General features: G+C 53.9%; 1 protein-coding gene across 7 annotated transcripts in view; it reads right to left on the bottom strand.

The window, feature by feature from the left end:
- AUTS2 (activator of transcription and developmental regulator AUTS2) overlaps positions 1 to 16,215 on the bottom strand; it is a 1,064,120-nt gene that overhangs the window by 283,594 nt on the left and 764,311 nt on the right. For all 7 annotated transcript variants that reach the window (XM_059154787.1, XM_059154790.1, XM_059154789.1 and 4 more), the window contains exon 5: positions 15,856 to 15,885. In XM_059154787.1, coding sequence (XP_059010770.1) covers positions 15,856 to 15,885 — 30 coding nt within the window. The remainder of the gene's footprint in view (positions 1 to 15,855; positions 15,886 to 16,215) is intronic.

Raw genomic sequence — 16,215 nt, 5'->3', positions numbered from 1 at the left:
CCCAAGAAGTGTGGCTCTGCAAGCTGACTTAGTTGTAACTCATTCATCAGCTGATGTGTACTAGGATTTGGGGAGGGGGCTGACGGGTGGGAAGCAGCAGCAGGGGACCATGTGGAGGGACTGAAATCAAAGACTGACTATTACTGGAGGCCCTATCATTCTAGATGTTCTGCATCTAGATTAGAAAACAAATCAGCAGCAGCTCGGAGGCATTAGGGAAACTGCCAAGGTCATGGTCAGCACAACACTATCCAGATCCAACTAGAAGGGGGTCTCACTGCCTTATCTCTCTAGGCGTCCCCTCCACCCAAAGCTTCGTGACCTCTAACCTCCTGCGTCTGACATCCAGAAAGGAGCACCTTAGGACCAAACCTCCGGGAGCCGTGTCTTGGCCGGCCGGACTGCACGGTTTGCACACTTTCTGCCGGAGGCCAGCTATCACGCAGAGCTCAGCCAGATACGGAGTGCCTTGGCCGGTTTAAAAGCACATGCCTTGCCATGGGGCAAAGAGCACAGTGTATTTACTCTGGCCAAAACCCACTGATGAGCACCACAGTTAGTGGGTAAAATACACGAAGTATCTCCAAAGATCCTTATTTTAAAAAGAGAAACCAGTACCTGTACAGCGTGAAACCCGGCAGACATGAAGTTAACCGAGGGTCCAAGCTGCCAGCAGCGGCAGGATGACCTCACCGGCCGCCTCACGTGACACACTGAGAAGGGCCCGTCACTCCCACCGTATTCCTGCCCGAACGGCACAGCCTCAGTCAGTCAGGAGAAAACTGGGGACAAACCCAAACCGCAGGACCGACCGTCCGCAGAATTCCGTCCTCGGATCCCGGAATAAAGGGCGTAATGGGGGAAAGAGGTCTGTGGATTTAGCTAACGGTACGATACGAAGATTAATTTCCGGTTTTGGAAGACACGATGTCAGGGAAAAGCCGGGTGCTAGGGCTCTGGGAGCGTCCTGTGTTATTCTGGGTAAATCTAAAATTATCTCAAAATAAAAAAAATTTTAAAAAAAGGCAACAACAAAACGCTTGCGAACACCACCCGCTCTCTTGAAGGAATGATGGGCTTCACGCTGGATTTTAGGTGCCGCAGCAACCGCTGCCTCAGGGGGGTCCCTGGGAGGCTGAGGACCTCCCGGGTACGTGGTGACTTGCCAGCTTGGAAGCTGGTCTTGAAAGTCCAGGTGACCCGGTGTGTTGGTGCCGGGCGTCCCGAACTCAGAACCTGCCCCTGCTCGGCCCCCTCCCTGGCCTCTTGTCTCTGCCGAGCAACTCGTAGCTCGCTCAGAGGAGACGTCTGCTTGAGCTTTTCCAACGCTGACCACCTGGTTCTCAAGTCCAGGAACAAGGAGAAGGTGGGAGATGCGGCTCTGCCCTCCTACGCCAGCCCCTACAGGTTCCTCCAGGTTCCTGAGGGAGAGGAGTGGGGAGAAGGGGCTGGGACGGCTCTGCCTGCGTCCGTCTTCCTTCCCTCATTCTAGAGCCGACAGGAGCAGCCCCCGACCATACTTCCTGCCAGGACCTAAAACCTTCCGGCCTTCGTCTACCAGCATCCCTGCTTTGCTCCCGTCCGTGTTTACGGCAGCCGGGGGGCCGGACCTCGAGTCTCCAGGGGCCCGTGCAGGGACCCCAGGCCACGGCCAGCCAGGCCCCGAGGACCTGCCCGCGCTGAGACAGCCGCGAACCCCACGGGTCTTTAGGGCAGCTGAGTCCTGCATGTTCAAGGACGGCGAAATCAGCTCCCTCTTGACTGCAGACCAGGGGGCGTGGAAGCTGACCTTCCCGGCTGACCCTGCTCTGTGTTTCCTTAAAGAAAGCTCTGCGACCTTGGGGTGTCATTGAGTGACGGCCGGGTCCCCTGGAAGGACAGTGTGGCGTGACTGCGACACTGACCCGAGAAGGCGCGTGGGAATTCTCGCCGGGGCCTCGACCTCCGGCCTCAGTCCATCCTCGGCTTGGAGATCCTCCCTTGGAAAATGGAGATTAAATATTCCTTCACCTGGGAGTGTTGGCTCCGGGGCTCCAGGGAACTCAGTGTTCAGCGCTTTCCCACAGTTAGTGTAAAGAAGCCACTCAGGCCTCACGACAGCCGTGCACACGTGCCACGGCTGAGACGCACACTTCCAAGGCCTCAAGGTGGCACGTTCTGTCGGTTTTTGCCGGCCCCGAAAAGAAAGGAAGGCATTCTGAATCTCACTGAAAGAAAGCGCCACAAACGTCCGGGGCTAGGATTAATATATGGCTATTTTGTTCTTAACGGCTATCGTCCCCACGTACATTTATTCCTAAATCAGACGCAGACAAGTCCGCAGGGATCTGGCCGGGCTCCCACTCACGCCCACGGCTCTAGCTGTCTCCACGGCTCCGCGGGCTCCTGGTCACCCAGACCCTGACCTGCGGCTCCGGATGGCTCACTCTCAGAGACGGACTGACGGCAGCACCCAGACCCATCCTACGGACGTCCTTGAACCCGACCACCCACAATGCCTCCCTAAACTGGGGGTCACCCAACCACCGCCACTCCACTTAGGAAGGCCTCCAGATCTAGCTCCCGCCTTTCCCGTTCCTGGAGCTGACCTCCGTATCACCTCAACTAGTAGGACAACGTCCTCTTGGGTCAGCCGGCCGGAGCGTCCGTCCTACCCTTCACACCACCGCCAGATTCACCTTCCAGAAGGTTGGATCTGCTGTGTCTTCACCTACAAGAAGCAGTCAGCGGGCTCCTGTGTGGATCAAATGCAAACCCTTGGCTGCCATCGGGCCCGTCTACACGTAGGACTTACTTGCACCAGCGCACACCTCACAGCTCTTTGCTCTCTCGAGCACGGTATCCCGTTGGTCTGTGGTCCTCTCCCTCCTCCGTCCCTAGCAGTCCTCCACGCCCGCGTGTTCCAGTCAGAACAATTCTCCTAGACGCTACGGTTTGGTTGTCAGTAGTCTGACACCGTGCCACTCTTCAGCAGACACTCTGGGGACCCTGTGACTCATCAAGGCACCTTGGCTTCCTTTGCCATCAGACCTTCTCTCTCTGAAGAGTCGCTCATCTTTGTCAACTCTCCAGCCCTGGTTCCCAGGGTGGCGCCCGCCTCAGCCAACAGTGACGGCCAGAGCTGCGGAATGAGCCCGGAGTGAACCTGGCTGTGACCGAGCTTATTAACTTCTGGTCTCAGGAATACCGCCTCAGCGAGGCCACCTGTGACAGCTGACGAAGTCTGGCCCTGGACACAAAGGAGGTACCCCCGGATGCCCGCAGCTCCTCTCGACAAGTAAGTTACACCTGGTACTCTGGGCAAGTGACAGACTAGCTGGTATCCCAGTGACTTGGATCCTTGTATCTCTTTCGGGGGTGGGGGAGGGCCAGAGGGCGTCAGAGAATCTTAAACAGGTTCCACACCCAGCACGGAGCCCAACGTGGGGCTCGATCTCAAGACCCTGAGATCATGACCTGAGCCGAAATCAAAAGTCAGATGCTCAACTGACTGAGCCACCCGGGCGCCCCAAGAGAACTGTTTTATACTTGGGGATTAAGACATCAGCCACTATATTAAAAGTATTAATAAATTCTGGACTCCTCTGAGTACACGTACATATGAACCCTCCCCCACTTTCTAAAGTCCTGTGGCCTTCTCTAGCTCTTAACAACTTAAGCAAGATCGAACAAATCTGTGAATGCAATTAAGGTGATTCTATAAAAATTTAGGAAACTATTTTATGTGATTATAATATATAATTATTACATGTATTATATGTGTTCATATTTGAGACCCACGCTGACTACCATGTGCTGGCTTGGGGAGATCAAGGCAGCTGGGACAGCTGGTAAGAAGGGCCTTGGAGTGGTTGGTCCACGCGGCGGGAAGGTGCGGGGCGGTCATGCTGTGGACACACTGTGGGCTCACCAGTCTGAGCCCTCTACCCACCCCAGCACCACACAGCGCACCTCCGGAACAGAACTTACAGACAACACGGACCAGTCTTTCCACAGTCCCTCTGGAGAACAGACCCAGAACCTAACCCAGCTGAACCAATGCGAGTTGTTGCCTTAGATTTTAGTAGCTACAGTGGAAAAGGCCAGGCAGTGTCTTCTCCGCTGGCCGAGGCTAGAAGAATGGGTCGTGATTTCAACCAACAGGAGAAACAAAGTCTCAGAAACAATCAGAATGAAGTGGACAGACACAGAGTAGAGACAAGACCTGGAGGGCACTCAATATGCTGGTCTATGCTGCTGAAGTATCTCGTCCTTGGGCGCCTGCGTGGCTCAGTGGGTTGAGTCTGTGCTTTTGGCTCAGGTCCTGATCTGAGGGTCCTTGGATCGAGCCCCGCATCAGGCTCTCTGCTCAGCGGGGAGCCTGCTTCCCCCTCTCTCTCTGCCTGCCTCTCTGCCTACTTGTGATCTCTGTCTGTCAAATAAATAAAATCTTAAAAAATAAAACAAAAAAACTTAAAAAAACACATCCATATCTCCGCCATGCTGACGGCTCAGTTACTGTAACACTTAAGTGATTTCCAAAAGCACATACATTTCCTTGTTACTTTGATTTAATTTCCGCTATTTGAAACAAACAAATCCCGAAAACACAAAACAAAACCCTGGTAAACACAAATACAGCCGAAGCTGTTAAACTTTAAGAGTGCTAAAACGAACCAAAGACTTCCTAAAGGCTCTTGGAGGAGTTCTAGTCTAAGTACGTATTTGAGGATGTGGAGATCACACATTCTATCGAGCTACAAAAGCTTGACGAGTCCCTTTATACAACGAAGAGTGCTCTGTACCGGATTTGGTGGTCAATGCCGAATTTCTCCTTCTTCTTCAAGTGGGCCTACCTGCACAGCACTGTACGTTCAGGCAGTGGAGAGTGCAAGCGTGACTCTCCTCGGAAAACAATCCACATACATGGTCATGCTGTCCCCGGGGAACACATTATTTAAAATTATTGCTGCATTCTAAGTAGGCCATCGGAGAGGGATAATTACTTCTCAATGACTGGATCAATATTTTTGTTTTGTCCTCTGCTACTTGAGTGATTGGATCTCAGGCCGGAGGAGAAAGTCAGGTCAGTCCCCGAGACCTACCGGAGTCTCCCGGGGCAGATCAGTGTGTGCTCCTGGCAGCCCAAGGAGGAGAGTGAGGCCAGGGAGTGTCGTCCCTTGTGCGCGCACTTGATTTCCCATCTCTCCATGAGGAAAGCCGCGGCGATGTGGGGCCCCTCTGACGCAGTGTTCACACACCTGCCCAGAGGCTACGGGGACAGCTCATCTGCGTGCGGCCTACGCGACACACTCATGAACGGACGACACTGCCGCCTGCCAAGCCAAGGGCAGCCCGGCTGGTCCGTTCTGTCTGGGCAGGGGAGCGTCCCAGGCTTGGGAGAGGGAGAGATGACGGGGCTAGAGAGGCAGAGGACACAAGACAACGTCCACGTCGGAGGCCCGTGTGACGGTTCAGGTGCCCTCAGGATCCGCCGGGATGGAATCTGCCGTGATTTCGCTCTGACGGGATGGGCCCTACCCTGGTTCAGTAGGAGACGGCCATTCAAAAGAACATGATTCAACAGATGGTTATCACGGCCTTTCCAGTAGGAATAAGAGAAAAGACGCCGAGTGATATGAAAGGAAGAAACGTTCTGCCCGAGCGGCCGCCTACCCCTCACCTCACCAAATCCACGCCTTCCGAGTAGCTGCGAAGCTCCGTTTGCATGTGAGTGACGTTCTCCCTGCAAATGGGACTCAGTGCTTAATTAAAGCTCATCACAGAAAACCTTTTCTGAGCAATATTTTGTTGGATGTTAGAATTACAATTGAGAGTGATAAAACACTCTTTGAACATTTCCTTTTATTTCTAACACGTTACTATTCTCCATGGCCGTTTCCGATCAGTCCTCAGGCTTACTGGAACACGGCAATGAGGGGAAGCCCAGCTCCGTGGCTCAGAGCACTGCCCCCGGGGCCGAGACAACATGGTTGGAAACCCGGCTCCGCCACCGGCTGGTGTAGTAACGCTGGGCACGTCACCTAAGCTCTTCGTGACTCAGTTTCCTCCTCTGTAAACCAGGGATCGTGTTAGCACCTATCGTTAGGATTACAGTGTGGGTTAAATCAGTCAAAACACGTAAAGTGCACTAAACACGATTTACATCGCTCTTGTTAATTATCTCTCCGTGGCATGGAACCCTGCAGGACATGAAGTCGGGGAGGTCTGGGTACGAGGTTAGGAATCCTGTCTCTGCCACCATTAGGACATGAGGTGAGTTACCTAATGTTTTTGAGCCTCGGTTTCCTTATACGTAAGATACGGTACTCATGCCCACACTCTCTTCAGTGACTGTGACTGTCCTAAGGGATAACGTGTAAGACATCCTGTCAAGCATTTCTAAGCGGGTTTAGGAGACGATCAGGCCTGCTGCATGGACGGACACGGACTCTGCCACACCGAGGACCCTTCCTTCCCTTTGTCTGACCACAGACGAACAAGCACAATGAAATCAGCCAAGGTCTGGCAGGGACCGGGGCTCGCCCTGGCTCTCCTGCCCTCACCCACATCGGAGGGCCATGCGTCAAGCAGAGAGAGCGCTTCCATATGCGCCGGGCAGTCAACCGCCCGCCAGTCCGGGGTGTCCAGGGAGACACACACCTGCAGGCTGGCCCCCCCATAAAGCCCTTCCCTGGCTTCCTGCTCGGAGCAAGAGGACGGCCCCTGCTCAGGACACCCCCCTGCAGCACCCCTGCGCAGAAAGGCAGGGCCCCTCGGCCCCCCATCCGACGCCTGCCCGAAGCGTGCGCCAGAGCTGGGGAACTTGCCTGAGAAGCCAGTAAAATTTTAATGCACTCTGTAGTGCGGTCATGTCATACTCGGTTATGGCAAATAATCCCAGACGCCCGCAGAGGTAAAATGGAGCTGTAACGTGCTTGCCTCCTAACCCGAGCTGACAGCAATGATGTACGACCGCCATTAGCGGAAAATATCACTTCAACTAACCCATGATCCAGCTCCGCTCAGGGTCACATTATCCATGAGGAACGAATTACACTCCCAAAGTAAATACAAATTTTCTACACGAAATGGGTACAAAAAAAGGGAAGGGGGCGATGCATTCCCTTCGCCAGCCCGCCGCTGAGTGACACAGATGATAAAGGATGGGACAAATCATTGGCTGACAGAGCGCCACGCCGTAATCAGCTCAGCCGGCCGCACTCCCGCCGGTAAACACTATATCCTCCCCTTAGTGGCAAATACGTAATCTTTAACACGGACACTGCGGCAGACACTCACCACCATCTGGGCCGCAAGAGCGCCCCGCGAGGCATTTGCTGCTGCCAGAAAAGGAGCAGCCCCGTGGCCCCGGTGACCCCCTGCATCCCCCCACCCCGGGCTGAGACCCTCTGCAAAGGTGGGAGACGGTGTCTGGGCGTGGACAAGGGGTCCTGGAGGTGGGAGATGACGGCACAGAGTGGAGCTGCTGGCGGGGTACAGCTCGGGAGCCGCGGTGGGACCATGGACCCTCCCCAAGGTGCCGGCCGCAGCAGGAAAAGCCTGCAGAGACCACAGGAGATGCAAGGGGGCTCCAGGCCAGCAGCTGCGACAGGAGCCTCCGTTCTGGGCCCTGTGCTTCCCCACGCTGCCCAGGCCACGGTGACGAGTCCCTCCCCTGCTTCTGGGACCGCGATCACCGACAGAGCATGTGCGGGTAGAACGCTGGTCTTCACAGAGCACCTATGAGGTGTGACGCACGTGCTAGGTGTGGGGGACTTGCCGGGAGCAGACGGCTTAGTAAGATAGGGGAGGTTTAATCTCTCTGATACGAGGAATTTCAGAGGCAGGGTGGGGGGTCGTGGGGGGTGGGGAGGGAAAAAATGAAACAAGATGGGATCGGAAAGTAGACAAACCATAAGAGACTCTTAATCTCAGGAAACAAACTGAGGGTTGCTGGGGGTGGGGGGTAGGGATGGGGTGGCCGGGTGATGGACACTGGGGAGGGTGTGTGCTACGGGGAGTGCTGGGAAGTGTGTGAGACTGATGGTTCACACATGTACCCCTGGGGCAAATACTACATTATACATCGAGTATACAATATACATTATAGTTAAAAAAAAAAAAATTAAAGAAAGAAAGATAGGAGAGGTTTACACACAGATACGCGCTAGAGAAGACCGAATTCCTTGAGCAACAGCGTGTGCTTCGTCTGCTGCTGGGAAAGCTCCCCGACACTCGCAGCGGCCCACAGGCTGCTTCTGCCTTGCATCTGCAAGAGTAAACCCATATACTTTGTAGAGCTCCCTTCTCGCCTTGGACGGGCAGTTCCTAGGTCAAATTTAAAGACGCACATTTGGGAAGAGCTTACACATCTGAGTTGTAAGTGAGCCCCAACTGTATTTATTCAATAGTCATTGAACAACTGACAGGTTTGAACTTTTCGGAGCTAGTGGGGTTGTGGGTGAATAGGTGAGACACAGTCTCGGTCTCTTCTAGCAGAAGGAGGGGGAGGCACAGGGAGAAAGATACCACAAGGGCTATGAGGTGGGACTTTGGGGCCTATCCCAACTCACCCTGATGAACAGGGAAGCAGCATGTTATGGGGAAAAGAGCCCAGATCCTGGAATCTTAAGACATGGTTCACATCTCGGCTCCGTTCCTCAACTTCCTCTTCCATTTCATTTTCATCATTTGTAAAATGATGATACACACTGGAGAAGACAAGGTCCTTGATCAGATCTGTCACAAGTCTAACGCAGTTTAGATGATCAACAGTGTTGTATATGAAGATGCCCAGAGATCCCCACAATAAATATTTAAACAGATGATGGAAGATGACATTTGTAGAAGTGTTTTGAATAGTACCCCGTTCTCTCCACCGTGAAGTGGCATTTCTTCCTCTTATCTAATTATCTAATCAATCGCATTGATTTACAGCTCCCAAGAACTGAACAGCATCTACATTCTGTGACCAAGAAATAAGGAAAATCTCTACGATGTATACAGGGTGGGCAATTTGACCCTCTCAGCTGTAGCTTTGATTAGAAAAAGAACTAAGAGGAAGAAAGGTAATATACATTAACCCACTGAATTTTGGGACTTCCGCAAGGTTAAAATTTGGGTAATTATGAATACAGCCTTACAGAGATTTTATTACCTTTATTACACCTTAGAACGGCAAAATTATAGGGAGCAGTGAACTGTAACTACATTATCAACCAGAAGTTGCCAAGGGCGCATTAACCGAGGTAACCACATACACAAATGCCCATGTGCAGGACTAAAAAGAAATTCACATGTCTTTCCTGGGGACACAACAAGACAGACTGCTCTGACAACCAAAGAGCAACCCAACCTGGGTTACACCCTATGAAAAGCCACGTGCATAGAACGTGTTGTTGAGGGCATCACTAGCACAAAGGGCTTTGCTCAGGAGCTTCCTGCCCCTCCGGGTTCATGGTCACCTGGTCAGCGGTCAACGAGGGTGAAAGCCTTCACCTCCACCTACCTCTTCCTTGGCCTTGTAACCTTCTTGCAGGTCAGCAGTAAAGTCCAAGCCAATGGTTCATTCTAAGAGAAAGCAGCTGACTTTTGCTCTTGGACTGTAGAATCGTGAACTCAACCCCACATGATTTCCGGAATCCCCACAAGAATTCCTTTCACAGGCCAAATACTACTTGTTACCTGTCAAGGGGGTTCTTAAAACATATCACGTAAGCCGGCTCTTCACTAGTTCCCGTGCTCTCCTTGACAGGGTGACTGAGGAGCAGAGATTGAACTACTAATTGCCCTGCCCCCTCTCTACAGACGCACAGGGACACCCCTAACAGAGCCAGGCAGCAACGCCCACCTTCCTTCACTGACACTCGGGAAAAAATCATAGCCGACGTGAATGACTGCATGAGTGACCCAACAAACCGATAATGACCTTGTTCGGACATTAGGCCTGTACAAGTTTCCTTTAGTTACTTGGAAGAGTCGACACAGCTGTGCCACAACCTACCCACTAGGTTTATTCCCTCTTAGGAATTACAGAACAAAGAATGGAGACACTCCTTCTAGAATCTCCTTTCTGCACGTGCCAAGAGAAAACACAAGGACGCATTCATTTCCCTCTGGGATGCCATGTTGTTGGAGCCTAGCAAAATGGCCACACAGGAAATCAGGCCATTCAGTGTTAGATCACTGAATCCAGCTTCACCTTACAGATGGCAAAACCAAGGCTCAGCCCTATCTGGTAACTTGCCCAAGACCGCACAGCTCGTTAGTGTGAAGTCAGAAGCTAGGTCTTCTGGGCATCCTCCAAAACCCACCCAAGATGAACCACAGAACATCCAGGACCTGTTTTTCACTATTCAGTCTAAGAAATGAGAGTCTGGCTGACGGTGTCTGACCAATTTCCAGTAAGTCCTGAGTATTCCTTTTACTGATTTATATTTAATTTAAAAATCTGTATATTTATAACCTCTCTTTTTCAGGCATATGGCATGATAGTAATGGGCAGATATGCTACGAACACATTGTCAGGGAAGCAATTTCTGGTTCCGCGCGACAACTCTATGATACGAAAAAGAGGAACTTCACGAGGGTCCGGATTTCAAATAATCTGCAGTAGAAATTTAATCCCAGCGTGATTTGAACAGGAATTCTGGATGGGTATGACGGGATTAAATCAGCCGGAGACACGATGATTGTTCGAAGAACAAGAAAATGTCATTTTGACCTGGGCAAAAGCGCAGAGGGGCAAGAAGCAGCCGAGTGGACGGGCATGAAGGAAATCAGGCGCCCCAAATAGAAAGCTCTTGAAACTCGGCCAAAAATTGTAGAAACTGCCCAGATAACCTAGCAAATTTATAAATGGCTTAGGAGCATCTCAGGAGAAAATAAAATTGTAAAGGAAATCCAGAAATTGGAAGACGAGAGCACTTACCCGCTCGAGTCCGGGAACTAAACCCCGGGATTGACACAAAGCACACTCAAGTCCGGGCGTCCGTTTTCTGAACGGTTCCACTCACCCTCCATCTGGAGATGGATATCCAGGAAAGGAAATGCCCACTGAGCGAGAAGAATGAACACGACTGATCGCCCAGTTTGTGCCAGACGCTATGCTAAGTGCGGGGATAAAAGGTGAGAGTGCGGGTCCCTGCCCTTCTTCTGGGGGTGGCGGTTTGCTTTGCTGCTATGAAACTGGAAGGGGGTGGGGGGGTGGGGGAAGATTCTTGTTTCCAGCTGCAAGACAGGACAGTGTCTCTCACTGTCTCCTGCTCAGAGCAGGTCCTGTTTCAAACCCGAGCACTGAACGGAGGTTCTACAGCAACGAGGGCCTTCTGAGCTTCCTTCTGGAACGTTGCTGAGGAGGCACAATCTTTACCAAGTGTGAATCGCAGCCAGTCGAGGCTGGACTCCTCCGCTACAAGCACAAGCCACATGCCCAGTCTGCAGCTCGACATCTCGCAGCTTCGGAGCCCCTCAGAAGCCAAGTGAGGCATGTGGTTTGTGTGGAGTTAGGAACAGAAGCCGCCGCTGATTTTCTCGCTGCTTTTCTTAGCAGCTGCCCCCTTCCCACGCAAGTGAACACAGAATGATCAAACACAACACATTTCATCATGAATCAAAAAATGAGGATGCAGCAAAAAGTGTGTGCACGCCGGGGACGGGGCGGGGGAGGGGAGGTGGGAGCGGTGCAAGGAGCTGCTGTAGACAATCGGGGTCCCGGGCTGTCCCGATCTCTTGGGAGCAAGTCACGGGGACCAGGTGACCCTCTCCGGGTGTTAAAAGCCCAGACAGAGGAAAGTACCATCAGGAATCCTGTTCACGGGTCCACCCCGGAGGCACTGCACCGGTCCCTCTCTCCCGGGATGGGTGTCGGGAACTGACAGAGCCCGGCAGAGTACCAGGCCCACAGTCTACCGAACCACCATCCGACCCTGCAGGACAGCTCGCTTGCTCTGGGCTCCGGGCTGTGGCCAGAGGAAAGCCTGCTATTTGGGAGAAGGAGTTTAAAAATCACTGTACGGGGACCCTTCCAGATTTCCCCACACTTCCATTCAGTCTGTAACAGGACACGCCCTTGGGGATGAGGGCCGAGCCTCAGGTTTGAGTGAAAAACACACGCCCCACCCCACCCCCCATCCTCTGGCACCTCGGGTGGGTCGTGAGCTCTCTGAAGAGGAGGGTAGCCTTCCTCATTTCCCAAGCGAGTCTCACGCACCCCGAGTAAGCGGCAGGAGAGCTAACATTTACGCTCACCGACTACGGACCAGAAGCTGAGCCCAGCGTCTTGGTTTAATGGTCACACAACTGCGGCGGGGCTGCTGGTATCCCATTCGGCAGACAGGAGCACTGAGGCTTGTCCGCTGCCGCGAAGTGGGAGAGCAGAGCCAGGCCAGAGCCTTCAGACCCGGAGGCCCGCGTGTGTGACCACCGGGCAAGACACCTTCCGACCAGCTTTGTCCTGTGGCCACACAGTGACCAGGAACTGGGGGGACGGAGGGAGAATCGCTTTCAATCTCTACATCGACGTCATAACCAGATAGGGAGTGTTTCTTAGCAAGGGGGTCTGCTGCCGGGGAGGGGAAGAGAGGAAACTGGAGAAAACGTGGACCAAATACGTGGAAACCTGCACGTGGTCTCTCTGTTCTCTCGACAGCAACGCACTTTGAGTGGGAGGCAACTAACTGCTTCATTTGGGCGATTACAGGGCAAAGAGCTTCCTCCTTTCTTCACCCCAAGTGCAGGAAAGACTGTCCCCACACCGAAGACGCTTCGGGGCGTCTGGAGCCGTCTCCAGCCCCCACGCCATCGCCTGCCTTCGCAAAGTCCTCCGGGTTCTCTGCCACTAATGCGACGTGTGCCCACGCGGCGGGAGGGGGGTGGCGAGAGGCACCCTGCTCCGTGTCTCCTCAGGGCCTTTGCCACACACACGTGCGTCTCCCGCAGGCACGGAGAGCCCTGTCTTCTTCGCCCCTCTCCCAGTCACTTCCACATTAATTAGTAAGGGTATCATTTTATAAATTACAACTTCGTATCAGAGGAAAGCAGAGTTTATCTTAATTCAGTCAGCTGTGCGAAATACAGTGCCCTAATTTTAGCCCGCCAGTGCAGCAGATCCCCGTGGAGTAAGAGAATGACAGGTCTTCCGGAGAGAAATCCCAGGGGTCCCTACAAGTCTCACTCTTGCCTCCAACAGCATCCCTGGTGAGGCTGTCGAAGGGGTCCCAGGACACCGAGTGGCATCTCTTCCCCCATTAGCAATTCCGATCCTCTGAGCAGTGCATGAAAGCAGCCCCAGTTGGCTGTGGGGCTCGGAGGGGGCCCGGGCGAGAGGCTCTGGCACAGAAGAGGCTGACAGCGGCCCGGGCCCCGGCACGCGGCAGAAGTCTGGGCGGATGGTGTGAACGTCGGTGATAAACAGCAGACGATCTCAGTCCAAAAGGGGAAGCCTGACAGTCTTAACTGTGCCAGAGCCAAGCAGGCACGGCTGCAATTACAGTCTTGATTGCTCCTGCTGGGAGCCCTCTGGAGGGAGACCGGGGGGCAGGGCAGGGACGGGTGATGGGAGTGCGGCTGAGCGGCAGCTCCAGGGGCGGAGGAAGGCCTGCGGGAACACCACGGGCCACCGGGCCGGACTGCACTCTCCCCTCGCTGGCCGGCGCCCGGCTCGTGTGCCCACTGTACAATCTCTTTTCTCTCCTTTGTGGCCTCCCCAGGTGCCCCCGGCTCTGAGCGGTGCGGCCCTGGCTTCCTTCCCACCGCCAGCCGTCTGCGCAGAGGCTCTGCCGCTTCCTTCGCTCTGAGCGGGAACCCAGGGCCGTGAGGACGCCGGCCTTCAGGACCCGGGGAGGGGTGGCTGGCTACAGGAAACGCCCGGGCCCCCAGAGCACTCTGAAAACCACAGACGGCTCCGGTGACTCTGGAATCGCCAGAGTCAGGCGATGATCCCGACAGGCGGCGCTGGACACCTGCCGCGGCTCGAGGTAACTGGGCACGGATGAGGCCCAGGCGTCAGGGGTTGCAGGTCCCCCCACCGCCCCGGTGACTCGGCTGTGCATTCAAGGTCGAGACGGCTGATGCGGACACACCCGCGCGCAATACACCACCAGACCACCTCACCGCCTTCGCCCACGGCTGGCGCTTCAGGAATTCGCGCTGCCTTTTCCAAAAGCACATCCTTTTGGATGTGAAACCCTGAAGAAGGCTCATCCCCTCGGAGGAGTGCCACCAGCTTGGAAGGTGAGATCAAATACCACCTTTAAAAGATCTCCTGGATCGGCGAGGAAGTACGGGTCCTTCCCTGGGTGGCCGGGCCGCCCGACGGGACGATGGGAAGGCCGCCGTGGGGAACGGGCCTAGCCGGCTGCAGCACGCCTCAGATCCCGGGCTCCACTGCTGCCCAACGGCCTCCAGCGCCCACAGCACGCCGGGTGCCCGAGGCTCCGGGGACCCCCTCGCGGGGAGCTAAGCCTCCGGGGGGCTGCAGGAAGGAAGCGCCTACTTGTCAGTTAAACAAAAGAATAATCCCCAGCCCCTCTGAAGCCCCTCTGCAGTGTGTACTTTCACTGTCATCCAACAGCCCATTACCATGTCACAGCACAGCGCACCCTTCCATAGGTCACTTTGTTTAAAATGACACAGATAATGCACATGTCAGCTAGCTGACAGTCCGGGCCGTCCTTCAGAGATAAAAACCTCAAGGCGAGAGCCTGTTCTTATCTAGGGGACATGCATTGGTCTATCATCCAAGTCAGGCAGAACATGATTTCTCCAGAGAGCACTTTTTTCATTTCCTGATTTTAAGGAAATCAAATAAGCACCATTTGTCTCCATCTGAATATGCTTGACCTGCTCCAATGATGATGTCTCGCATTTTATAACAGGCTACATGTGCTGAATTCAAATTAACGACAGGACGGAACAGGAGCCCTCGGATCTCTCGGAGGCCGGAAGCAGAGGAGGGGGGAATTGCAGGGCTGGGCGGGAAGACGCGACCAAACACGGACGGCCCGATTCTGAGTAAAACCCACCAGCGAACGGGGCGCGAAATGCGGAGGCTGGGGCTCGAGAAACCCAGCGAGACGCAGGACAGACCCAGAAACCGGCGGGGGGTTACGGGGCCCTTCCTTCCGATGCCAGGCAGTACGGAAACCGTGGAGCTCAGGGAACGCTTTCTGAAATACGGAAGGAGGACTAAAATGAGGAAGCTGTCCGGTTGGGGGCTGGCACGGCTAGAAGGAAAGACCAAACCATCCCTTTGCTTCAGGCACGGAAAAGTTCACTATACCGGGTCGTGATCCGATCTTCTGAAAGCTCCATGTGGCCTGGATACACAGAGCCTGGCGGCCATCAGCCTCGCACGGCCCTGCAGGAAGAACCCCCGCCCACCTGGCCGTCTCCCGGACGAGGAGAGCCCCCTCACCCCATGACGACAGGCCCCAAAACACACCATTCGTATTTCTATCAAGAAGGCCACGATGTATAGAAAAGCAGGAAGAAGCAGGGAGCCCAGTAAAAGAAATGGAGAAATGACATTATCAGTGCAGACTAGCACGTTTACTCGTCCGGTCAAGGATTAAAAAAGAAAACTCAGATGGTTATCAAAATAGCTTCCTCTTTCAAAAATCTCTAAAGTGAACACTTGATGTTACATATACCCAATCTTAATGGGCACTTAAAAAAAAGAAAAATGGACCTCACAAAGTAAATACGTTATTTCTTATCACAGGCAACGTCGCTGTGTCAACGCAACGGGTCTTGCAGAGCAGAAAAGCTGTGGTCAGTGTGGAGCCGGCATCCCACCACCCTGGGACTGGGTGCAGGAACCACGGTGCTCGACTGCGCCCACGATGGTGGGGCGGGGGTTGCGGGGGGTCTTACCTTCTCTTCCTGGTCACTGTCGCTGTCACACTGAAAAGAAAGAAAGAGAATAAGGGTTAGTGGAAACATTGAGCAGATTCTTGTTTTCTGATACAGAAAAAAATAAAGACAAAAAAAGGAATTAGGAAACGTTAGCTGAGTTGTACAGAGCTTCTTCCGCTCTAACACTCGTAAACCGAATGAGAAACGAAGTTCGGAGAAGCGGCTGCGCTGGCCTCGTCCACGCCTGCACTCCGCGGTTCTGCTGGCGACCCGTGGACACGGTCCAGCAAGGTGCCTGATCTCAACGGTGGGCACCCCACAACACGGGACGGGGGTGCCCACCGAGAAACCAATCCAGCCGCAGGACTAAGGGGAATT

Source organism: Mustela lutreola, chromosome 17 (genome assembly GCF_030435805.1).
Source record: "Mustela lutreola isolate mMusLut2 chromosome 17, mMusLut2.pri, whole genome shotgun sequence".
Lineage (NCBI taxonomy): Eukaryota > Metazoa > Chordata > Mammalia > Carnivora > Mustelidae > Mustela > Mustela lutreola.
This window is presented reverse-complemented; position numbering and strand designations above follow the sequence as displayed.